General features: G+C 46.2%; 1 protein-coding gene across 1 annotated transcript in view; it reads left to right on the forward strand.

The window, feature by feature from the left end:
- Positions 1-21,886, forward strand: part of lamb2 (laminin, beta 2 (laminin S)) — a 27,103-nt gene extending 5,217 nt beyond the window's left edge. The window contains exons 3-34 of the mRNA XM_026998071.2: positions 3,451-3,620; positions 3,754-3,889; positions 6,673-6,746; positions 6,968-7,156; positions 7,276-7,339; positions 9,288-9,490; positions 9,600-9,720; positions 9,812-10,000; positions 10,094-10,273; positions 10,437-10,549; positions 11,087-11,166; positions 11,253-11,388; positions 11,522-11,680; positions 11,776-11,903; positions 12,134-12,263; positions 12,356-12,548; positions 12,745-12,888; positions 13,055-13,286; positions 13,372-13,535; positions 15,888-16,112; positions 16,283-16,500; positions 16,653-16,749; positions 16,920-17,292; positions 17,425-17,609; positions 17,789-18,030; positions 18,108-18,308; positions 18,455-18,599; positions 19,422-19,629; positions 19,707-19,848; positions 19,924-20,100; positions 20,194-20,353; positions 21,042-21,886. Of these exons, the coding sequence (XP_026853872.2) occupies positions 3,451-3,620; positions 3,754-3,889; positions 6,673-6,746; positions 6,968-7,156; positions 7,276-7,339; positions 9,288-9,490; positions 9,600-9,720; positions 9,812-10,000; positions 10,094-10,273; positions 10,437-10,549; positions 11,087-11,166; positions 11,253-11,388; positions 11,522-11,680; positions 11,776-11,903; positions 12,134-12,263; positions 12,356-12,548; positions 12,745-12,888; positions 13,055-13,286; positions 13,372-13,535; positions 15,888-16,112; positions 16,283-16,500; positions 16,653-16,749; positions 16,920-17,292; positions 17,425-17,609; positions 17,789-18,030; positions 18,108-18,308; positions 18,455-18,599; positions 19,422-19,629; positions 19,707-19,848; positions 19,924-20,100; positions 20,194-20,353; positions 21,042-21,178 (5,315 nt within the window). The 3' untranslated portion in view covers positions 21,179-21,886. The remainder of the gene's footprint in view (positions 1-3,450; positions 3,621-3,753; positions 3,890-6,672; positions 6,747-6,967; positions 7,157-7,275; positions 7,340-9,287; positions 9,491-9,599; positions 9,721-9,811; positions 10,001-10,093; positions 10,274-10,436; positions 10,550-11,086; positions 11,167-11,252; positions 11,389-11,521; positions 11,681-11,775; positions 11,904-12,133; positions 12,264-12,355; positions 12,549-12,744; positions 12,889-13,054; positions 13,287-13,371; positions 13,536-15,887; positions 16,113-16,282; positions 16,501-16,652; positions 16,750-16,919; positions 17,293-17,424; positions 17,610-17,788; positions 18,031-18,107; positions 18,309-18,454; positions 18,600-19,421; positions 19,630-19,706; positions 19,849-19,923; positions 20,101-20,193; positions 20,354-21,041) is intronic.
- Positions 21,887-26,011: the final 4,125 nt, after the last annotated feature.

Genomic DNA, 26,011 nt, shown 5'->3' on the forward strand with positions numbered 1-26,011 from the left:
TTTTGTCTTCATTTATTTGAACTGGGACTTTAACGAGCCATTTGCACTGTCTGTTACTTTGTCTCTTTCACTTAAGTGTCTATTTGCACTCTGTCTCAGAATTACCCAGTGATTTGGACTGTTTAAGGCTTGTCTTAGTGTTTTCACAATCAATATTGTCTGTTTGTTGCCTTCCTTTGTTGTCTACTGGTTTAATTATTGCTTTCCCGTATAACACTATTACCAGGGAAAGTCCAGTTTTGTGTCGGCTCTACACACATGCACGATGGACACGATGTTACAGTGAACTTTCACAGCGTGCTTGTGCCTTTGATGGCAGTGTAAGTCTCCAGTGGACTTGGAGGCAGCAGTAGCCTTGTCTGGGGCATTTAGCAGGGGCTCCCGAGGGCAGTCCTGGAGCAGAGAAAGTGGCTGGAGGTAAGAGCTGGAAATAGTAGTGGGGTTACAGGACAGAGCTGAGACAGGCTTATGGGCTGGAATTACAAGACGATTCAACAGCCAAGATGGCTACTGCCAAAACAAACTACAGCGCTGAAAGTGTGGTGAAGAACATTAACAGTGCTGTGGTTCCTGTTTACTCCAGTCTGTACTTTATTCAGTAGTTATTGTAACAGTCTGGTAAGGCTGTAGAGGAAATCAGTAGGTGGGATAGAAAGAGCGAATCTCTTACCAGATGTGGCCAAGTTACAGGCACACTACTATTCCCTGATTAAGTTCACACTTGCAGATGAAGCAGGTGTTTCAGTGCAGGATGGCGTCTGATTTCTAGCACTTGCTTTCATGGGAGGGTCAGACCTCACCAGCACTAGTACCGACCCGGAGCTCGGCATGCGATCATGCGATTCTGAGAATTTAGAGAGCAAGGAGTGGCCAGGGTTAAGTTGATTGATGTATCAAAGGGGGAATGCCACTCTTGGGAGGGGGAGGTCAGAGAAAAAAACTTATTAGAGAGGAGGTTTTAAGGGTAAAAAAGATATTGACATTTGGTGAACACTGTTACTGTCAGCCGAATGGCAATACCAGCTCCCCCGGAACGCTTAAAACCCTTCCTCGCGTCTGGCTTGCTGGCATGTTTGTGAGAGACGCTCAATCTCCTGGCTGACCTGCTTAGGAAGCACCAGGCTCCTCCCAGCTGCTCGGCAGGTGGAGAATTTGTTGTGTAAGTGTCATATTTCTCCTCCGTAGTTCAGCCTGGGAGCAGGGTCCCTGTTGCCAGGACCACGGTTTAGAACAGGCACTGGGTCCTTGGCCCTCTCTGTGCACTGGTTCAGTGGAGCGACTGTTCGCCCCTGAAAGCTGAGACAGTGCAAGCTGGAGAAATGAAAGGGCCCACCGGTGCCCAGCTCTAGGACAAATCTGACAGGCGCGGCAGTGGTAATCCCCACCTGGCACATGGTGCCAAGTCAAGCCTAGAGCGTCAGGAAGTGAGGACAGAAGAACACAGCACATACCAGAGAGACAGAAGGAGAGGGAAAGGTGGTGGGGAGGGGGACTTATGTGAAATGGATTTGAAAAGTTAGGGAGAGGATTTAGGATGGCGACGGAGAGGGAGAGGAAGTGGGAGAGGATCTTTGTCTCGTCTTCCAGCTCATGTGACAGAGATTAGCTGAGACGAGACAGACAGGAGGTCAGAGGGGATGATGGGAAATATGCAGTCAAGACTCATTGCACTTGCTTTTTCAAAGCAACAGGGAGAGTGTTTTGCCCCCCAACCCGAAAGGCTAGAATGGCCAAAGCCTTCAGCAGTGCTTATGAGAGAGGCATGGCTTTTTTCTCATGCCAATATAAGACAAGGTCCTGCTCCTAGCTGCACCTCCATGTGAATAGCTCCTTTATAAATGTACAGTATACGACATGTGCGATCACGGGACCCACCGCAATTAAGCAAGATAAATGGCCATGCTTGTAGAATCGCCCTGCAGCGACTCATCATGAATAAAGACGTTAACTAATTTGCTACATCCAGGATCCTCTGAGCACAGCAGGCCAATGAACTGCACGTCTGTCCCTGAGACAGCTGATTGGGGCCTTGTTGAGGAGCCGGGTTCCCCAGGCCTCTACAGTAACCCAACAGCAGGGCTTTGTTAGCCAGGAGGTATGCCTCCACTGCCAGCTGTCCTCCCACATTCCTGAGCCTCTTGTCCATGTAAGGCGAGAGTGGCAGAGGAGCTGGGAGCCCTGCCCGCCTGTCCGGCCCGATCCGCGTGTCGCCACCCGAGGTGGCCGTTTGAACGAGGAGCAGCTGGCAGAAGTGACTATGCTGGACATGACGTGCAGTAATGAAATGGCGTGCTGTTCTCAGTGCTGAGCTTCATAACGCCAAAGCACTACGATTGTTTTTTTGTTTTTTTTTCACGTGACCTTTTTATTAACATGTCCAAAATGAAGGCTACACTAACAGTAATACATTACTCCAGTAGTGTCCTGTGAAAGGGCTGAAGTGAGAGCAGCCCTTTTCAACCTCTCACCCTCTGGCCATAGTGTTCTCTCACTCCACAGAAGCATTTCTGCGCTTAATTTCACTATTAGAGAGATTGGGTGGAATTTCTCAGGCAAGGTTGGCAATAGATTGGTATTTATTTTGCTGTAGCTGGGATTATCTGTTGGGAGTTGTATTGACAGTTGTATTTTTTCCTAGTGGGCGGATTTGGACTTTTCCTGGTGGTTGGATTTAATCTTTTGGAAAAAGTCCAGCGTGTTCTATAATTTTCCCAGCACTGTCGGTCAGAGTGGATATGGAATGTATGGGTGTTTATATGCTGTATGTAATTGTGTCCTATCTACAGCACGAGTGTGAGTGTGTAGAGCCTCTCTGTGGAGTATTGAACCTGGCAGCAGTGTGTGAGGTGGGGTGGTGTCAGACAAACACAGCTGTTTGGTTTGAAGCCTGAGACAGGTCTGTGTTGAGAGTGTCTGTAAATTCTCTTCTGGATTTTTCAAAGGGTCTTTAAAGTTCTTTTGCATAACTGCAATTTTACAGCTTGTGTTAGGTTTATTTTGTGGGGGTGTGTTAGTGGGTTTTCCTCTTGTGCTTTGCTTGAGTATCTTAGTTTTTCTGCTATGATTTTAATATATAAATCTAAGGCTTAATATATTTGTGTGTGTGTGTGTGTAGGTAACTGTGTTTGTGCATGTGTGCATGTCTCTTTCATCTCTCGCTCCAAGTTCTCACTTTATTCTGACTCCATTCTTCAGATGACCAGCAGGTCTCCACGACCCACTGATTTTTCACATGGACTTTATTTCAGGATGATTAATGGCTCTTGAGTGTTTTAAAAGTTTATTTTTAAACTTGAAGGACATGTAGATTCAAACCATAAAAACCCACCAATCTAGGTGGTGGAGAATCATAGAATCAAGGATTCGTAGCCTCTTAAGCACCTTTACTTTAATTAAAAAAGGTCTTCTAGTTTTCTCTCTTGATATATATGCCCTTTCTCTAACCTTTAGGCCTGGCAACTACCATTGCTCAGGTGCCTGATCATGCCCATGGCTGTGCCCAAGGAAGTTGCTACCCGGCAACAGGTGACCTTTTGGTGGGCCGGGAGAAGAAACTGAAGGCTTCATCTACCTGTGGCCATAACAGGAGAGAACCTTACTGCATTGTCAGTCACCTGCAGGTAAACTGCCTACCCAACCACACAATATTTTGGCCAGTATTTCATTAATGTTGTCACACCCTCCTCATATTGAAACCATATGGAACTAGTTGACCCTCGGCCCTTAAGATCGCAAACCTTTGACCTGGTTTAGGAGGAGAAGAAATGTTTCCAGTGTGACTCGCGTCGGCCGTACGACCTGGTGTACAACACCATCAGCCACCGCATTGAGAACGTTATCACCACCTTCAGACCAGACCGCAAGAAGTGCTGGTGGCAGTCAGAGAATGGTGAGACCCTCAGGAGGTTCAACACCACGCACTTTGATGTTTCATCAAGTCTTAAATACTACTATTAGACACAAAGTAGAGTTAATGACTTACTTACATGAAAGGCAAAAGAACAAAGTGATTTTGTATTTGTGCAGGCTTATTAGCAGCGCTGTGTAGAATGAATCAAATGCCAATGAGATTATCCAGCTAACTAAACCATCCAAATGCAGCTGCCAGTGAGATTGCCCAGCTGACTAAACCCTCCAAACGCGGCTGCCAGTGGGATTGCCCAGCTGACTAAACTCTCCAAACGCGGCTGCCAGTGGGATTGCCCAGCTAACTAAACCCTCCAAACGCGGCTGCCAGTGAGATTGCCCAGCTGACTAAATCCTCCAAACACAGCTGCCAGTGGGACTGCCCAATAAATAAACCCTCCAAACACGGCTGCCAGTGGAATTGGCCCGGATAACTAAACCCTCCAATCCCAGCTACCTGGCAAACATCCACACTAAAGGCTCTCAAGATGTATTATTAGAACATTAATGCCCAGGAAAGTCTATTAATAGCATGGGGAAGGACATTCTATGCAAATGGTCAAGAGTGTTTATTCCCTAGAGCTGGCCAGATACTTTGCCTAAAAAAAAGCCAAAAGAGGAGTTAAAACGACCTTTTAGAGTGGAGGGTGGCGATAGAGAGTGTGGTCAAGCAGAACCGCTGGATGCGTAAAGGTGTCCTTGTTGAGGGTAAATGTCCATCCCCAGCACATCGTCCCTGGGACCCCCCGCTCCCCTCCCCCGACACATTGCTGATTGAGATGATTAGAGAGTAGTGCTCCTACTGGCACGACTACACCAAACATGGCTCACTAGGTGAAGCCACAGACAAAGAGGGGGAAAATGAAAGAAGGAGAGCATGTAGTGTCTACAGAGCAACCCATAATAGTCAGTGTCATTACATTAAGAACGAATTCATTTGTTTTGTGGATAGGCTGGGAATCAGTAAAATGTCATCCTTTATCATTAGTTGAAGAAGAATAACTTAATTGGACCATTTAAGCAGGCATGAGGACCGTCATGATCACTACTTATATGCCTGGATTATTATTTAGTTATGAATCTTATGCAGTGTTGTTCATAAACTACTTTCAATTATTCAGCAGCTACATTGACGTTAATATGAATGGTATATTGTTGCAAGAGTGCAGAATGAGTCTTGGCCTAGTGGCATGTCCATGGAGTGTATAAATTTCTCTGCGTAGTATGTGCCTTAATGTGCCTTCATGCACATTATGTGTGCCTTAATAAACAGGTGAAATGAATCAGGGTAGTTTGTTTTGGTAAATAATCTGAATGCTGGCTTCTGGTTTGGAGGTGAGATACTGTATATAATTTGGGGTATTCAAATAGACTAGGCAGGTTAGATAGTGCATTTGTGTTGCTCAAGTGTAAATTGTTACAGTGCACTAAAGGACTCAAGTAATTGTTACCCTGGATTAAAGTTTAGCGAGATCTGATCAGAGGCACATATACATCTTCAGTTTTAGAACACCATCCACACAGAAAGCCTCTTAACTGACTTCTGGTTCAGAGATTTTTATGGGTCTGAAAGCATCTGTGTCTTAATCAGCTGTGTTTTGCTACTGGAATCTGTGACGAAGATAGAAAGTTGACAGGAAATTCTGGCTATTTTTGAGCCCGGTCACCATGGCACCAGTGCCTTTGCCTTTGAGTATGTAATGGAGTTAACAGTGGGTCACTTGTCCAGCACGTGTTCACTCGTGTAAGTGAGAGGACGCTCCCCTGTGAGCCTTAGTGCTAGAGAATAGACAGGACAGGACAGAATACATGTTCACTAGCATACTCTGGTATGACTGACTGGTTGCTGAGCTCTTTGGGTCACTTCCATCAAAAACAAAGACAGGCACATAGTGGACTTGAACAGTGTAGCCGCCTTTTTGCATGGGGTTGGCCTCCTCTGCATTGGATCGTCCAGCTTTTAATGACTTTTAATGAATGTGTATTAGAAAAACAGAGAATCGGTTAGTTCCCTTGTCTACGTATGCCCCGACCTTTTAGTCTACTCTCTCTCAGTCACTTCAGGCTGGGGGTAGACCCCACCTCTCCTTTCCTCTGTTTCACTTTCCTTCCTGTTTAACTACTTGCAGTCAGAGACAGGTTAAGAGCTGTTGAACAGACCCTCAGTCTCTGCTGCTGTTAGAGATCAAGTCGTAAGAGACTCTTACTGTAGTAGGATATGAGGCAGAAGCCTCGCTGGAGCCTCTGTTGCATTCCAACTTCCTTTCACCTACTACACTCACTCTGGGTTATAGGCAAGCTCAGCTTAATCAGGGTACTGATGTAGACGGACGAGGGAACTGTTATCGCTTTCTGTGATTTATGCTCTGACATCCCGCTTGCACCTAGGACGTAAAGTAACCTGGGCTATCCACGTTTTGTTGTCCTTTGAGCAGTGTCGGAACTTGTCAGAAGCATAGTCACCTTTTGAACAGCTCTGCCATTAAGATACCCTGCAAGGGTTAAGGGGTAAGCCCTGAGCTTCTAAGGTGCCCTCAGAGCAACTGTATATATATATATATATATATATATATATATATATATATATATATATATATATATATATATGTATGTGTGTGTGTGTGTGTGTGTGTGTGTGTGTGTGTGTGTGTGTGTGTGTGTGTGTGTGTGTGTTTATATATAGAGATGAGAGATCCTTTACAGTTTTTTATTGGTTGTACAGTTTTGTAGGGCTGTTAGAAATGCCATGTGCACTTATGTTCACAGGAAAGTCTAATGTTTACATTCAGCTGGACCTGGAAGCAGAGTTTCATTTCACTCACCTCATCATGACTTTTAAGGTATGACTAGACTGGCACTGAATTGCACTGCTTCTGTCTTTGAGTTTATGTGCTTTACACCTTTTGTTACATTTTACTTACACAAACACACAAACAAACACACACATTCACTCCCCCACTTGTGTCTTTATTATTTTATTTAGTGAAACACAATGATTTGCCTTGTGAATGTCTCGTGAAACTTTCCTCACGTTGTGTCCCATGTGGACCTCTGCATGCAGACATTTCGTCCAGCAGCCTTGCTGATAGAGCGCTCGGCGGATTTTGGACACACCTGGCAGGTGTACCGCTACTTTGCCTATGACTGCTCCGCAGTCTTCCCAAGAATCTCTCAAGGCCCCCTCCGCAGTGTTGACGATGTCATCTGTGAGTCACGTTATTCGGACATCGAGCCGTCTACAGAAGGAGAGGTAGGAACAGAGCAGGGACAATTCAGCCATTTATGCTAAATTTACTAATAGATCCAAATCTGCCTGTGGCTTTTGACTCCTGTTTAAATGTTCTGTGCTGCTCAAACTCTTCCTCCCAGGTGATCTTTCGAGTTCTGGACCCTTCTATCCAAATTGAAGACCCCTACAGTCACCGCATTCAAAGTGAGTCACTGCTAAATGTGCATCTTTGCCTACTTCTAATGAACTTTTAATGAACATTTATAAATGCCTATAAATAACATTTCTTTAAGGGAGAATGTGCTTGGAGTTTGCACTTCATCCTTTCTCTTTCCTTCTGTCAAAATCCCTCTGTAATATTTATGTTGAAAAGAAGATTAAATATACAGACTCAATCACTTGGCCTAAAGTCGTCAGGGCCCTGTAGTGCTGCTCATTAAAAGACCTTATCCAAAGCCAATCAAAGCTGCTCTGCTCTCAGACCACGTGATTCAAGCTTGCTGGGTACTGCAGTGGTTCCTTGTGAGCGTCGGATTCCTTCCTGATCCTATTCAGTGTTGGCTGTGCTTCACTGCTCTAGATTCACTCAGCCAATGTAGGCAGAGAGTGGCAAGAGAGAGAGCGAGAGTGAGAAAGAGAGAGAGAGAGAGAGAGAGACGCTAATGGGAAAAGCAGCTGTTTCCTCCCCTCAGTCTGTCCCTTTTTGTTTTGACATGTTTCTGCAAGAACATGAGCAGGCTCTTCCATATCTCAACAAAAGACGTGGTCTCTAATGACACTAATGAAAGACATTTTGGACAGGTCTATTATGTTAATCTGGAGAATTGACAGAACATATTTCCCAGGAGTCTCTTTGCATCAATTACTGTATTTTTTTGAGGGAGAAAAAAAAACCAAGTGAAGGAGAAATAAACAATGGGCTACGTGCCTTAAAATGTACTTAAAATTCCACTAGGGACTTAATTCCATTCTTGGTTGAACTTGGAGTTGGAATTGTTTCCTTACTTTGAAACATTTGAAAATTATTGTTTCTTGTGAAATATGGACTACGGACATGCGAGAAATAAAAGGGGTTGGGGTAGTTTGGGATGACCTTACTGGCTGGCAGCTAAAACTCTCAGAGGCAGCTAAACTCTCAGAGGCTCTAATCCAGTGTAACCTACATTAGAAAGGAGAAAGCCTTATTTGTCTTGGTCAAGGTTTAGCGGTAACGCCTGGCTGACGCTTGGACCCAGCCCATCTCCCTCTGCTTTTATTACATCTCCATTTCTACCATCACCAGTCTTTTTTATCCATCTGTCTGCATGTGCCTCCCTCATCCACTCATTTATCTGATTCTATCTCTTCTTCCTCCTGCTCATTTCATCTGCACGACTAATTGAGAAAAAGTGCCCTTTGCTGTTTTGCTGGACCACCCCGCCGCTCTGTTCCTGCGCTGGTGGGACGTGACTGTGGGGATGACCGAGCAGATGATTAACAGCTCCAGATTGCTGCATGTGCTCTTTGGCATATGAGGAGCAGGGCAGAGCGATGCCTCCCACGTGCTTAAGCCCTGAACAGCTGGAGCGTGATGGGAAAGAGCAGGCTGCACACAGTAGCGGCACCAGCCGCCTTGCCGCTAAACCTTCACACTCCATCTCCCTCTGCAGCCTGTCATGCAAAAACAGTCAAGCACACACGAACGCGCACAAACGCACACACACATTAGAACCCCCTACTCCCTCTCTTCTTGACATTGAAGTGGGCTTATGTGAAGCATGGTGAAAGGCTGCTATCCCACTGCATGCTCTCACTCTGTAAGGAATGAAGATGTTCTAAGGGATTGTGTCAAGAGTGGTGCCCAGTGGTGTGCCAATAGAATCCTTTATAAAAGCAATTATACAAGACAGAGCACATATCCTAGGGGAAGTAAACCTGAAGCAGTTTCTTTTTTGGCAGCTTTGGCTTGGGATTGTAATTGAATGAGGTAAATAGAAGAATAGATAAACCAGAAACTATTTGTTTTTTGGTTGGATGTAAAAGGCTCGATGTATTCAGTTTCTCCAGTTTGCAAACAAAGCATTTAGAAATTACATTAATGTCCAGGCTACCACGAGAACACATGGAAGCTTTGTTCTCAGTCACTTTTTCTTTCTCTGTATCCCCTTCACAGACCAGCTGAAAATCACTAACCTGCGAGTGAACTTCACCAAGCTGCACACTCTGGGTGATAATCTGCTGGACTCACGGCAGGAGATCAAGGAGAAGTACTACTACGCCATGTATGAACTCGTTGTCAGGGGCAACTGCTTCTGCTATGGCCATGCATCTGAGTGTGCACCCATTGAGGGCGTAAAAGATGACATTGAAGGCATGGTGAGCTGTTCACCGAGGTCCAGGCAGGGGAAGAGAAGGGTTCCTCACTTGATTTTCTGCTGGGGAATGGTATGATTTATTTTTTATCTATTTATTTTTTATCTACCAGGTGCATGGGAGGTGTGTGTGCAAGCATAATACAAAAGGCCTGAACTGTGAGCAGTGCAATGATTTCTACAATGACCTGGACTGGAGACCCGCCAAGGGTCGTGACACCAATGCCTGCAAGAGTAACTACACTTTCTTATGTAACCTACACCCTTAAGTCAGTCATTTATATTTGAAATATATCACGAACTGTTTTCTAATTGTATTTCCCAGAATGCAACTGTAATGGTCACTCCAGCAAGTGCCACTTTGACATGGCGGTATATATGGCCACCGGCAATGTCAGCGGGGGAGTGTGTGAAGACTGTCTCCACAACACCATGGGCCGCAACTGTGAGGCGTGCAAGCCCTTCTACTACAAGGACCCAGGCAGAGACATCAGAGACCCGCGCGTCTGCATACGTGAGTGTGATTTGGAGAGAGCTTAGGAGGGCCGTGTGTGCGTATGACCCTGAAGGCCCTGACGCTTGTTCTTCATGCCACGCCCCTGTCCAGCATGCGACTGCGACCACAGCGGCTCTGTGAATGATGGTGAGTGTGACGGGCATGACGACCCGGCCCAGGGCATGATCGCAGGGCAGTGCCGCTGTAAGGAGAATGTGCAAGGCCCTCGCTGTGACACGTGCAGGGTCGGCTACTTCGGCCTGAGCGCAGATGACCCCCACGGCTGCCAGTGTGAGTATCGCCGGGCATCTCTCTCTTCTTCCCTGCTCCCATGTGGGTTTTGCTGAGGTCATTTAGGTCCATTTATGCAGTGCTTACCTGATAGGCCTGATGGTTGGTTAGTGTAATCTCTCTTCCTGGACATCATGCTGTTGTCTGATTTGCCTCCTGTCAGCATGCAGGTGCAACCCCAGGGGAACCGTATCCAGCGGACCCCAGTGTGACCCTGTCCGAGGAGCCTGCTTCTGCAAGCGCCTGGTCACTGGCCACAGCTGCAACCAGTGTGTGGTAAGTGCTGTGGAGGTGACCCATGCACCCCTAAGTCTTCACACATGCACACACACACCACTGTTCAAATAAATGCAGGGATCAAACAGAGCTTTAAAACATAGAGTCAGAATTAGATCACTCACCTGTCAGCCTTGCTTATTTCTGATTGGTACCTCATATCCCAGTTGGGCGGTAACCATATCCAGGAGTTTAGGCAGCACAGCCTCCAGATCTACATTTAGCCAAGTACCCCCCTCAACCCCACATGGTGTCGGTTTACATAGCACTTAAAAAGGACAGTGAAGAAAGATTCTGAAATTAGACGGCAGTAAATGCCTTTCAACGTAGTCTGGCGTCATATCATTTTAAAAGGCTAGTTACAGTACAGTCTGCTTGACCTGGGCGACTGTTACGCAAGCTGCCATTTTTTCCCAGCTACGGTAGCTATTCTTGTCCACAGTAAATATTATTTTTACAAACATGAGCTGAGACGTGGTTATAAATAAAAAAGCTTCTTTCTGTCTCTGTACCTGTTTCTTTGTGCTCCTCGCCTAGGCAGAGCACTGGGGTTTAAGCCATGATGTCAGTGGCTGCAGAGGATGTGACTGTGACGTAGGTGGCGCTATTGACAACCAGTGAGTTCAACGTAACTTCCACTGTGCCCCTCTACTATTCATGGAAATTGTGTAACAGTTGATAACTCTTTGTTGTTGATCGACAGGTGCTTAATGGAATCAGGCCAGTGTCGCTGCCGCAGTCACACGCTGGGCCGTCAGTGTAACCAGGTGGAGCCTGGGTATTTTTTCATGGCCCTGGACCACTATCTATATGAGGCAGAGCTAGCCAAACTGAGTCAGGTAAGAGGAGAGCCAAAAACAGACCAAAAAAATAAGTATATTGGCTTAGAAGCTTTGGGATAAATACTGCTAGTGAATTAACTTGTAATTGGCTTCAGAGTAGTGCAGCTGTGGTAAATGTGCCCGTTTGTAGGGTTGTACTGTCGAAGAGAGGGAGCACCTGCCAGACCAGCCTTCCTCTTGGACTGGCACTGGGTTCGCACGTGTTCCTGAAGGGGGCGTTCTGGAGTTTTCCATCAGCAACATTCCTTACTCCATGGAGTATGATGTAATCATTCGCTACGAGCCTCAGGTAAATCACCACACACGGCTTCATAAGTACGGCACCCGTTATGACGTTTCTGAAAAGAGTGTAGCAAACTGTGTTTGTTTGCGTGTGTTGGGAAGATGCCACTTGACTGGGAAGAGGTGCGTGTAACAGTCGTTAGGCCGGGTCCTATCCCGACCAGCAGCCCGTGTGGGAACACCATCCCTTCAGATGATCTGTTGACTATCTCCTTGCCCTCTGGATCCAGGTCTCGCCTACCACACACACACACATTTACACACTTATCATGCTATAATTAGCATATTGTGTGTTTTCTCAAGCATCTTTCTTCTGCTCTGGTTCAGCTCTGAGCTCTGTGGATAATGGGCTCTGACTCCATCACTTTGACTCTGTGCTTCTGCTCTGGTTCAGCTCTGAGCTTTGTGGACAGTTAGCTCTGACTCCATGACTCTGACTTGCTTCTGCACTGTGCTGCAGGTTTATGGCTCTGCCCCATCCTGTGTGTTTGGAGAGAGGAGTGAGCTACAAACTCCATCTGGAGTTTGTCCGCTACGTCGACAAAAACAGCATCCCTAGCACCAGTAGTGCAAACATTCTGATAGACTCTGTGAGTGAAAAATAAACTATTTGCTTTCTTCAATTAAGGGAAGAATCTCTTTTGGAATTCCCATCCTTCCATGCTATCATTCCCTCTTCCAGATCGTGTTGATGCCTCTTTACTCCTCTCTGGAGATGTTTGTAGCGGGTGACCCTGCCTCTGTCGTCCGGAAGCAGAATTATGAGCGTTTCCGTTGCCATGAGAGTGCCAAGAGTGTGCCCCGCCCAGCCATAAGCGACGTTTGTGCCAAGCTCGTTTTCAGCCTGTCAACCATCATAAACGACCGAGCACTGCGTGAGTGATGGTTAGCAGGGTTAGTGGATGACAAAATAGTCAAGAATTCCTGCAATTTCCTATGACTATAGTGCAGTATGCCTATACAGGATTGTTGTTTGTATATTTCTATATGTGTGCTTGTTTGTATGTGTGTTATATGTGTGTGTGTGTGTGTGTGTGTGTGTGTGTGTGTATATGTTCCCCCTCCACACAGCTTGCCATTGTGATGCACAGGGTTCATTCAGCTCTGAATGCCATGTTCATGGAGGCCAGTGCCACTGTAGGCCTAATGTGATTGGCCAACGCTGTGATAAATGCGCTCCAGGAACCTATGGATTTGGGCCTGCGGGATGCAAATGTAAGCGTCAGACTTTCCATAGCAACCATTTACATTAACATGTAAAAACAAGCATGTGTCAAGCATGTCTCTCTCTCTCTCTCTCTCTCTCTCTCTCTCCCTCTTTGTCTTTCTCTTTCACTCTCTCTCTCTCTTTCCCTCTCTCTCTCTGTCTCCTTCTCTCTAGCCTGTGAGTGCAGTCAGGAGGGCTCTCACAGCCGGTTCTGTGATCAGTACACGGGGCAGTGCCCATGCCTGTCAGGCGCCTTCGGTCAGCGCTGTGACGGCTGCCAGACCGGGCACTGGGGCTTCCCCACCTGCAGGCAGTGCCAGTGCAACGGGCACACAGAGGAGTGCCACCAGAGGACTGGCACCTGTCTGAACTGCAGGAGCCACACAGCAGGGAGCAACTGTGAGAAGTAAGGCAAGCTGGCAGGAAAGGCCGTTTGAAGGCCTTGCAGCCTGGAGCGATATGGAACTGTAACCAGCGCCTTTTGAATCCAGGTGTGCCAGTGGCTACTATGGCAACCCTGTACTGGGTTTAGGAAGCCAGTGTCGACCATGCCCCTGTCCAGATGGACCCGAGAGCGGACGTCACTATGCTGCCTCCTGTTACCAAGACAGCCACAACAGACAGGTGGTCTGCAACTGTAAACAGGGCTACACAGGTGCGTAGCTCTTCCCCTTCTTGCCACAGCTCAGAGAGGCAGAGAACAGGCACGTCAGGAGGACAGGACAATAGGAGATGATGAGGTGTGGTTGCGCTTCATGTGCTAAATATTTGAACAACTGAGGTAGCTAGGGATGGATTGAGAAGGAGTAGGATAGTTACATGTCATTTTGTCAGCCCAAAAACACAAGTGGCTTTGCCCAAGCCTGGCCAACCCTCCTTAAGTCCAGCTGCAGAGTCCAGACTCACAGACTCAGGACACAGCGAGTAAGACCATCACAGGCGAAACTCGTTTTGTGCCTCTTGGCTGATGTGAAGTGACCTGATGTTTTGTGCCCCCGCACAATTCCCCCTCCATGACTGGACACAGGGATTGTTAAGTGCTCTGAGTAGCCATAGTGAACCCACCCTCATCCCGGTGCCCAATGTACCCTCTCTTCTCCCTGTACATGACACACACACACACACACACACACACACACACACACACATACACACATATATACACACAGCTATATATACACACAGCTATTACCCAGTCCTCGTGCATTGCAAAATAACGCCACCTACTACAACTGGAGATGGAAGAATTAAAGGGTAACTATCACTGCTCAAACAGAACTCCTGCTGAATCTGAAATAGAATAGAACTGGAATCCACCAGTACCAGAATGTAATGAGGACATGTGTGTGGTGAAGAGGACCAAGGCTATGATTCTGCATGACCTCCAGATCCAGACAGATGAACAGGTAGTGGCAAACCAAGCAGACATTGTGATCGTGGCAAAGATACAGAAAACAACAGTGTTAACACATGTGGCAGCTCCAAGTGAAGCAAACATTCAGGGAGGAATATGAGAAGTTGTAAAAATAGCAGGGCCTGAAAGCCGAAATAGAAAGAATGTGGGAGGTTGACACCAAGGATGTCCCAGGGGTGACAAGGTCACCTGGATTTGTGACCCCTAAGCTGGAGGAGTGATTTGAAGATATCCCAGGAATGAGATCAGTCTCAGTCCAGAAGAGTGCAAATCCTAGGAACTACATAAATATTGTGAACCCCAAACTTCCAGAGCTCTCGCCGAAGGCCTGAATATGAGGGGAGAAAACAATGACCACATACTAGATGTGTGGGGATGTTTTATATATAGATATAATACATATGGTCCCATCACCACTGGGATGGGACACAATCCTGATGAAAGTCAGGTCCTAATGAATCTCTACATAGGGTTAAGGTTAGAGTTAGAGTTAGGGTTATGATTAGGATTAGGGTTCTGGTTGTAAAAAATTTTTAATCTAAAAAAGTAATTATCTTAATACCCCATCCCTATCCTAAGTGGTTTACACACAGTTCTGATATTTTATATGGAGTCCCTCTGCCTTAATTTGCCAAATTGACACTTACAACATCTAATACACTTATTGTGCCCCTTTATATCATTATAATTAATCTAGATACATGTATATTAAAGGATTTCCATGATCTCCTATAAAATATGAAATGTACTGACTACACTTGTCACATAGCTTAGTATAAATCTGGACAGTAAAGAACACAAAATTGTGTATGACAGTTTGTTCTAAATTGGTTTCCTTTGTGAGTAAAGCATTCTCTCATCAAGGTCATTTAGTTCCAGTGCTACAGCTGCTGAGGTTTTTCCGATTTCCCGAGCCTACAGCAGAATCGCTACCCTGTCCTGCAGGCCATAGCAGAGGGGAAATGCCACAAATGTCTTCCCTTCTTCTGTCTGTTTAGTGCATTTCATAAGAAAGACCTCAATGTTTCTACAAATGATCTGCAGTGTTTCGTCTAAGAAACAGATTCCGGTACAGTAATGCTTATCTCTAAATGCTAAGTGAGGAAAATGGTTCTATTAATTGGGGGGGGGGGGGGGGGGGGGGAATTTTTGCCTTTTTTCACATCCTGTTCCCCTAAATTCCTGCTAAAGCCCCTTCATCTGTTTTTGTTAAGGTTTTTGACAGAGTTTTTGCCTTAGAGTTTGGAGATCTCCTGGGCTGGTGCATCAATTTCTCTCTTCTGTGTCATAACCATGACATTAATGTAACAGATGTTTCTGTGGAACATACCACTCTGTGGAACATACCACTCTGTGGAACATACCACTCTGTGGAACATACCACTCTGTGGAACATACCACTCTGTGGAACATACCACTGCCAGGTCCTACTCATATAGAGTCCTGTCAGACATGGCCAAACTTGTAAAAGTCAATGTTTTTGGGCGTGTCATTTATAGAAACTCTTCTCTCTAGAGGCGTCTCTCACTCTGGCATTGCCCTTTTCCTTATATCAGTGTTTATTTCTCTGTAATTTAACTCTGCACCCACCAGGTGCACGCTGCGAGGAATGTGCCCCCGGTTACTATGGCAATCCCTCTCAGCCTGGTGGGCAGTGCCAGCCCTGTCCTTGCAGTAACAACATCGACCTATCAGACCCTGAGGCCTGCGACAGACGGACAGGGGAGTGCCGCAAGTGTCTCTACAACACAGAGGGGCCTAATTGCAGCATGTGCAAGAGTGGCTACTATGGGGAAGCCTCTCGTCGCAACTGCCGGAGTGAGTAACCAAGGGTCACAAACCAACAACCGACTGGATAAATACCATTGTTTTTTTTCTCAATAGTTTGTGGTGTGAAAATAAGTTATTTCAACCGGGGCGTATATTCAACGGCCATGTTATTGAACGCGCACCCGCTTGGGCCATATTTTCCCGCCTAATCTTCCCAGAATGCACCTGCAACTTTCTGGGTACGGAGCACAGCCAGTGTCTGTCCAGGGATGAGTGTTTGTGTCAGCGTGCCACAGGACAGTGCCAGTGCCTGCCTCAGGTCATCGGACTCACCTGTGACCACTGTTCCCCCAACTTCTGGAACCTGGCCAGCGGCCGGGGCTGTGAACCCTGCAACTGTGACCCCAACAATGCTTACACGTCTACCTGCAACGAGGTAACCATCTCTCTCCTAGCTGCCCTCAACAGTTCAGCCTCTGCACTGGATGAATCATGTCCATAAAAGAGCATTTGTTTCATTATAGATTAGGATGACTTCAGAGCATGTGAATAGTGACATATGCATCATTTTTACACGCTCCCCCACAGTTCACAGGCAAGTGTCAGTGTCGCGAGGGCTTTGGCGGAAAGACCTGCAGAGACTGCCAGGAGAACCACTGGGGTGATCCCAGAATCCAGTGCAGGGGTATGCACGCATGTTAAATCATACCTCACAGGGTTGTGGGGGCTTCTGTTTTTGTATCCCTACATAACCTGTCTGAATTTCTACAATAGAAGTCTTTTTAAAAGATTTAGAATCAGCAATAATGCTCTTTGGTTATCTGACCTGTGATCCTCCGCCTTCCTCCTCTACAGCCTGTCACTGTGACCCTCGTGGCATCGAGCACTCCCAGTGTAACCCAGTGACGGGACACTGTGCTTGCCGGCAGGGCGTATCGGGCGTGCACTGCGATCAGTGTGCCCGTGGATTCTCGGGCACTTTCCCAGACTGCCAGCCTTGCCACCAGTGTTTTGGTGACTGGGATCGCATCGTCCAAGATCTGGCAGCAAGGACAAAGGCTCTGGCCACCCGGGCCCAGGAGATCCAGACCACAGGCCTGACCCCAGCGTATGAGAAGAGCTTCAAGGAGCTGGAGGGAAAGCTAGCACAAGCACGGGACATTGTTAATGCCCGCAATACCACCGCAGAAGCTGTGACCACGTTAATGGGCATGATGGAGGAACTCAGGTATGATGTTACAGATGCAGTTCAGCCTTCATGGAATCGGTATAAATTTAACCGGGATCTTTTGTGTTTTGTTGTCTTGTCAATTGGTGCCTTTTTTGTTTGTTTGTTTTTTGTGCTGTTTGGCTCTGCCAGGTCTCTTATTGCTGAGACCACAGATATGCTGAACAGCCTGGAAGGAGAATTGACCACAGTGCAGGACAGCAACTATGAGGCCAGCAATGATCTGAGCAAACTAGAGCGAGAGGCTAAGGAGCTGAACCTCACCTCCGAGCAGCTCAAGCACCAGCTTGACATCCTCAAAAACTCCAACTTTCTGGGTGAGACTCAGATCCTCTTCAAACCGTGCATGTGGAAGTTCGAATACCAGACACTCCAACAACCCCTTAGCCATAGTATTTTTGGTCCATGTTCCAGTTTCCAATGTAAGGCACCAGAATATGTTTTTTCTTTGTACATGTTTGGCAAGATACTCATGACCGTTGTCCACGTGCTCCAGGTGCATACGACAGCATCCGTGCATCCTACAACAAGTCTCACGACGCGGAGCGCCGCGTTAACCAGTCCACTACTGACACCCCCAGCACTGTGAGCCAGTCAGCAGACACCCGCAGGAAGACGGAGCGACTCATCACACAGAAGAAAGATGACTTCAACCGGAAGAACGCCGCAAACAAGCGTGCCCTCACCGACCTGAATGCCAAAGTGCAGGGCCTGGACTTAAAGAAGATCAACGAGAAGGTGAGCGCTGTTGAAGCAAAGCAAAGCCCTGTCCTGGCTGGGGCGCTTTAATGATAACACCATGCCTGTCATCCCAGGTATGTGGAGCATCAGGTGACGTTCCATGTGGAGAGAGCCCATGCGGCGGCATCGGCTGCCGTGATGATGAACGCAGACACTGCGGGGGGCTGAGCTGCAACGGAGCCATATCCGCGGCTGACAACGCCCTAGAGAGATCCAAACATGCTGAGAAAGAGCTCGTCAAAGCCATGGGAGAAGTAGAGGAGCTTTTCAAGCAGGTAGACGTATCCTTCTCATAGCAACAGTAGCATCACCGATGTCACGGAAATCCATTTGTGCTCAAACCCTCACAGTAAAGTCAAACCATTGTCCCAGAATTGGGTAATAGGAGGCTGTTGTAACCTTATTTGGCTTTTTTTTTTAGGTGGCAGATGCAAAAACGAAGGCTCAGGAGGCCAAGGACAAAGCCCAAGCTGCTCTAAGGAAAGCCAGCGACACCAAGAGCAAAGTGGAGCGCTCCAACAACGATCTGCGCGACCTCATCAAACAGATCCGTGCCTTCCTTATGCGTGAGGATCTAACCCTTCGCCTTTGACGTGTACTGTCACAAATATATGATGGTCTCCACCTCCTATGATCACATGTGACTTTGGACCATTTGTGCTCGAACATCCTTATGATGATCTAGTAAGAGGCTAGGACTAGTTTTAACATCATTTGATAATAACTATTTAGAATTGCAACAGATTTTAAGGATGGACGAGAATAATTCCCTAACTTAAACCAGCTGCCAAAAATCAAAGAGAATAAATGTAGTACATTTGTCACAGCTTTCAGGTTAGTCTCACATCTGTATTATTCTAAGATAGAAATTTTCTTTTGTTGAGTGTCCTCAACAAAACATATTGGCAGTTCACAGTAAAATTGTTGTGTACTGATTAGGCAACATTTGGTAGATCCTTTGTCAATATAAAAAAATACTAGGACCCAAGTACAATCCAATTTTAGTACAACGAAATACAATTAAACAAATTTCATGGAATTCTGAATACATATTTGAAAACAAGCTCCAGGAATGTTCATGGGAATCTGAATATTTATGCCAAAGTTTTTGCCTTTAGGAAGTGGTAGCTCAGTGGTTAAGGTACTTGACTAGTAATCAGAAGGTTGCTGGTTCAAGCCACACCACTGCCTTGTTGCCCCTGCCAGGCACCTGAGGAAGGCCCTTAACCCTCAATTGCTCAAGTTGTGTTCAGTCAGAATTGTAAGTTCCTTTGGATAAAAGTGTCAACTAACTAATGTAAATGGGAACTATTATCAATTTTAAAAAATGGTACTTTGGTTCTTCAGTCACTATTAATTGCTTGTGTTAAATGTCTGGACCTTCACAGAAGAAGGGGCTGATCCTGACAGCATTGAGGCAGTGGCCAATCGGGTTCTTGAGCTGTCCATTCCAGCCTCACCCCAGCAAATCAGACATCTAGCTGACGAGATTAAAGATCGCGTCCGGAGTCTGTCCAGCGTAGATGCCATTCTGCAGCAGACCCAGGACGATGTCCACAAGGCAGAACAGCTGCTGTTGGAAGCCAGAAAGGCCAGGTTTGTGTGTGTGGGTGCGTGCATGTGTGTGTGATGTGTAGTTTTTCACATTATTACAACTTCTCTTGGTCCTGCAGGAATAAGGCGGAGAGAGCGAAGAACACGGCAGACAGTGTGAAGCAGGCACTCGACGATGCCCGCAAGGCGCAGGCAGCCGCTGAGAAGGCCATTCGGCAAGCGAGAGATGACATTGGCATGACTGAAAACCGACTGGCACAGGTACGCTTTTATCACTCTCTTTTCTACACTTGAGCGGTTTGAGTTTCTTTTTCACAGGCATTCTGTCCCCGAAAGATCCAGTCGGAGACAACCGCTAATGAGAAGGGCCTGAACGATGCCATGGAGCGGCTGGGGGACCTGGGGCGCCACATAGAAGCCTTGAAATCCAAACGAGCCAACAACAGCATGGCCGTAGCCCTGGCGGAGGAGACAGCCACTACCGCACGAGACAAGGCCAGCGATGCGAAGCAGGTACGCCTGGCCATTCTGTGCCTCTCCGCCTCGTAGCTGGTACCCATCTGGCAGGCTTCCTCTCGTACTGAGCGCATCGGCTGTCTCCTTCAGATCCTGGATGGCGAGCTTTCGGACAAGTATAGCACCGTCAAGGATCTGGTGGGCAGGAAGGCAAACGCAGTGCAGGACGCCAAAAAAAAAGCAGAGCAGCTGAGAGACGAGGCGAAGCAGCTCCTCAAGGACGCGCAGGACAAACTACAGAGACTGGCAGGTAAGTGGGGCGCAGACGGGAAGAACAGGCTTGGGACGCTGGTGGATCGCGGGGTTTTTTTTGTTTTGTTTTTTTGCAGATGTGGCATTCGGGTCATGGGTCATTGTATAAGGCAGGGTTCATTTCTTTGAGAGAGAAGACAATATTGCATATATGATGTCAGGTGGTAAAACAAATTTGGACACATTAAGTTAAATCTCAAGCAATCAAACATTTTTTTTTTTTTTTGCAGGAATGTTATTTCAATGTTTAAACTCTGCTTGTGACCTTGTGAGCCAGTGTCACAGCTGAGGTTTCACATCTCAGTTGTGACATATAGCATCAAAGACAAAGACAGAAATTATGATGGCAGAATAGAGAACACACACAAACATGCATTGAAGGTTTGAAATGCTCCTTTATTCTTATTCAACATCACTCAAGGAAACAAACAAAACTCAACTGAGTAAATGTAATTACAGATCAACCCAAACAAAGGTTACCTCCTGTCAAATGCTCCAGTATTTTGTGTTGTCTAATCTATTGTATCTCCAATAGTGAGTTTGTCTGTACTTGGGTTATTACCAATATTTTACAAACCAGACAAATTGAGACATAAATTAATATCGCCCTCTTGTGGACATCTGGTAAGTTAACATGGAGGTCAACTAGGTCAGCTATAACTCTGGTTTTTGATTTGTGTCCATAGAACTTGAAAAACACTATGAGGAAAATCAGAGGATGCTGGAAGGCAAAGCCAGGCAGCTGGATGGCCTGGAAGATAAAATGAAGATTATTCTGGATGCCATCAACAAGCAAATCCAGATATACAATACTTGCCAGTAAACTGCCAAAGTCCATCTGATGTCCAGTAAAAGTCACTGACTGGACTAATGCCACTACTGCCTACAAGAGCATATGAAGGATGCTAGACTGGAACTGGTCGCCAGAATGGTCCATTTTTTACAGATGAATAGCAACTAATTTTATTATCCGTTTATTGTAATAGAGAGCGGGAATAATATTTTGATATCATTAAGCCAAAATGACACAGGGGAGGAAATACATAAGAGGGGGAGAGAGGTTCATTAGATCTGTTTTAATGATCCAGGATTGGAAGAGGAAGGAGGTGGGGAGGTCACATCAGAACTTACCAACTCTCCTCATTGTAATCATGTCCAACACACTTGATCCATCCACCATGGTCTTCCAAAGACACTGAGTATTTGGATTATGTGCGGTGGATTAGGCCTTGAGAGTAGTGAGGTATATCTACAGAAGTGTGGTCACCAATGGTTTATGCTGCACTTCAGTTCCCTGAATTCTCTGTGCTGGTAGCCTGCGTAAAATTGTTCTCCGGCGAAACTTTCCAGTGCTGAGGAACACTGGCGCTGCTGCTTCAATCACAGAGTATGATTTTTCATATCATCTAGTACTGAGAGGGAGAGACAGTCTGTTTTTCTGCATTAATGATTGCAACTGATTTATTACCAATTGTAATGCTAAATTTTAACAGCATCTTTTAAACAGCAATAAATTCCTTCCTGCCCACTAGATCCTGAACTGCATTTTTTTTGGTAAACATAGTGGCTGGTAAAATTGCTATGGACATCATAGCTATGTGACAATCATCTTAGCCAACATTTGCAACAGCATCTACCTTGATTTAATACAATACATTGTCCATTGTACAATACATTTAATGTGACCAGGTGAGCACGATGCAGCGCTAGTCGAGGTTTTCATTAAACAACCTTTCATATAAATGAAAGCAAAAGACCTTAAACACACATACACAAAGTTAAAAACAACAAACACTAAGACAAAGCAATCCTTTAAACACGAGGTGAGAGGAAACAGAAATGGTGCATCAGGAATGAGCTGGCAGATCGGACAGGGCTAGACAGGTCTCAGGGCTCCGCTGTGGGACAGGCTGGGGACCAGAGAGCGGACCGACAGACAGGCTGGACCGGGAAACGAGCTGGACCAGAGGGATGAGTATGGGAGTGGGCACACTGACGGAAACAGGAAATGCCATAAAGGGAGAGAAAGAGACAGTGATGGTAATGGTGAAGATGAAAGGGATACCTACCATGACCGGAACTAGGGCAGTAGGCCAAGCATGGGGCCTGGCCAGAAAAAGGGGTGTGGATCCGGCGCCAGACTGAGAGGTGACATTGATCAGGGTCCCTAATGCGGGGATCAATGACGGGGGTACTGTCCTGGGAGTCGGGCATGGTGGTGGCGCAGGGTGCAGTGGAGGAGGTGCCATTCTAGTCTCAGGGCATGCAAACAGTGTCCTTAGGATAGCGTCCTCTGGTGAGTAAGACATGCAGGATGCAGGGACTGCATCCAGAGGTGAAGTGCCCACTGGAGCACTGAGGGGTAGTTCAGATGAAGGATTATTTAACAACTGTGGTAGTTGTGGCTGTGGCAGTAGCTGTGGTTGAGTTATATAGCTTTATGTTGGCTTGAAAAATCAGCTAAAATGAAATAAAGGCTGTTTTAATGTTGATAACCCAATAAATACTTTTAAATTATGTTAAATGCTGTTTAAACATAAAATATAATACTGAAATACTGTTGAAATCCTGAAACACTGATAAATTATGTTAAATACTGTTTAAACATAAAATAAAATGTAATTTGCTGTTGGGAAACCACAACTACCCCAACAACTAAATAACCCCTTAGCGTCAACTACCCGACAGCCTTCAACGACAACTACCACATCAGCTAAACTGCCCTCAACATCTACCCCCACAGCTAAATAACCCGAATTACCCTACAGTAATTCATGTAGGGTAATTCATCCCGAATTACCCTACAGCCAATTACGAAACCGCTTCTGAAGCAGGTGAGAACCTGGCCAGCAGGAGCCATATCTCCTCTTCAGGACTGTGGTGAGCAGATGACATGGATCACATTCAAGGAGGCTGCTACTGACGGTGGCACTGTTAACCTGGAGGAGTATACAGCATCAGTGACTGGCTACATCAGCAAGGGCATTGATGATGTTACTGTCTCCAAGACCATCATCACACGCCCCAACCAGAAGCCATGGATGACTGCTGAGGTGCGCACACTACTGAGAACCCGTGACTCAGCCTTCAGAGCAGGTGACAAAGAGGTTCTTAGAAAAGCGAGAGCCAAACTGTCATGTGCAATCAGGGAGGCAAAATGTGCACACGCACAGAGGCTCCATGGACACTTCAAAGACACTGGCGACACACGGCGCATGTGGGAGGGCATTCAGGCCATTACGGACTACAGGAAAACAATCACCATCCTGTGATAGTGATGCCTCCCTCCCAGATGCACTGAATGACTTCTATGCATGGTTTGAAGCACAGAACAACGTTGCAGCGGAAAAATCCATCCCTCCACAAAATGACCGGGTGCTGTGCCTGACTGTGGCTGATGTGAGGCGAACTCTGCGTGGAGTTAACCCACGGAAAACTGCTGGACCAGACAACATCCCTGGGTGACAGACTTGCTCAATATCTCTCTGCGCTGCACTGTTGTCCCAACATGCTTCAAGACTACCATCATCGTCCCCGTGCCAAAGAAGTCCATGGTGTCGTGTCTCAATGACTACTGTCCTACTGCACTCATACCCATCATTATGAAGTGCTTCGAGAAACTCGTCATGAGACACATCAAGACCCAGCATCCCCCTTCTCTGGACCCCCTGCAGTTCGCGTACCGCTACAACCGCTCTACGGATGATGCCATCTCCACCACACTCCATCTGGCACTCACACATCTAGATAAAACACATCTGGTACCTACGTTCATAGACTTCAGTTCAGCATTCAACACCATCATTCCTCAGCACCTGATTGGAAAGTTGATCTTACTGGGCTTGAGCACCTCCCTCTGCAACTGGATCCTGGATTTCTTGACTGGTAGACCTCAGTCAGTCTGGATCGGGAGCAGCACTTTCAACACCACCACACTGAGTACTGGTGCTCAGCCCTCTGCTGTTCACACTGCTGACTCATGACTGTGCAGCAATGCACAGCTCAAACCACATCATCAAGTTCTCTGACATGACCGTGGTGGGTCTTATCAGCAAGGACAACAAGTCAGCATACAGAGAGAAGGTGCGAGAACTGGTGAGCTGGTGCAAGGTCAACAACCTGCATCTGAACGTTGACAAAACAAAAGAGATGATTATTGACTTCAGGAGAGCAAGGCGAGATCACTCCCCGCTTACCATCAACGGCTCCTCAGTGGAGATCATCAAGATCACGAAGTTCCTTGGTGATCACTTAGCAGAGAACCTCATCTGGACCCTGAACACCAGTTCCATTACCAAGAAGGCAGCATCGTCTCTACTTCCTTCGGAAGCTGAAAAAAGCCCATCTCCCATCACTCATCCTGACCACCTTCTACAGAGGTACTATAGAGAGCATCCTACACAGCTGCATGACTACCTGGTTTGGGAACTGCACCGTCTTTAACCGCAAGACCCTTCAGAGAATAGTGAAAACAGCTGAGAAGATCATTGGGGTCTCTCTTCCCTCCATCACGGACATCTACACAACACGCTGCATCCAAAAAGCCACCAGCATTGTAGAAGACCCCACATACCCCTCAGACAAACTGTTTACCCTTTTGCCATCTGGAAAAAGGTACCACAGCATCTGGTCCCTCACCTCTAGACTGTACAACAGCTTCTTCCCAGAAGCTGTCAGACTCCTGAACTCTGGCTAATTTCAATTCCAATTCCAAACAAATATACACATGCACACATGTTTATACACATTCATGCATGCACACATACATATCCATACATACAATACATACGTGCGCACACACATACACAGTTTCTTTCTTTTGTATTGAACAAATTGCTCAAGTCAAACTTCAAATACATATAATATGCACTCCTTTTGCAATCTTGCACATTTTTCCTACTGGCTGCTAGAATACTGTACTAAATCAGTACTGTATTCTGAACTGTTTCTGGCTGCTACCACTAACTGCTATGTTCAGCATAGCATATCACTGACTCCTATGCACAAACCCACTTTACATATTCCCAGTACTGTGTACCGGTCAAAATAAATGCACTGTCTGCTCATTGTGTATTGTATTTATTGTTAAGGTATTATTGCACTGCATTGTATTGTTGCACTTGTTTGTGTTGCACTATGGCCCTGGAGGAACATTGTTTCATTTTTGCTGTGCACTTGTATATAGGTGAATTACATTAAAGCCCTTTTGAACAGCCCCTCAACAACCACCATATAAGCTAAATTGCCCATAACAACTACTCCATCAACCTAATACACTACAATGACAACTACCCCCACAGCTAAATAGTCCCTCACACACAACTGCCACAACAGCTAAATACCCCTCAACAACTACCCCATCAGCCTAATAGTCTTCAACCACAACTTACCCAACAGCTAAATACCACTAAGCCTCAACAAGTCCATAGTCCATTACAGCTCAGTCAAAATTAGCCCCCCCAGCCAATTAGCCCTCAACTAAAATTAACTCCTTATCTGAAACTACCCTATCAGCCTTCAGATTTCAACCCCAACTACAACAGCAACAAAAAAAAGCGTTCAGCAAATTACATTCCATTAAAATTTACACAGTTTAACATTATTTATTTTTTATTTATTATTTTATCTGCTTTGTCAAGCCATCATAAAGTTAATT

Source organism: Electrophorus electricus, chromosome 24 (genome assembly GCF_013358815.1).
Source record: "Electrophorus electricus isolate fEleEle1 chromosome 24, fEleEle1.pri, whole genome shotgun sequence".
Lineage (NCBI taxonomy): Eukaryota > Metazoa > Chordata > Actinopteri > Gymnotiformes > Gymnotidae > Electrophorus > Electrophorus electricus.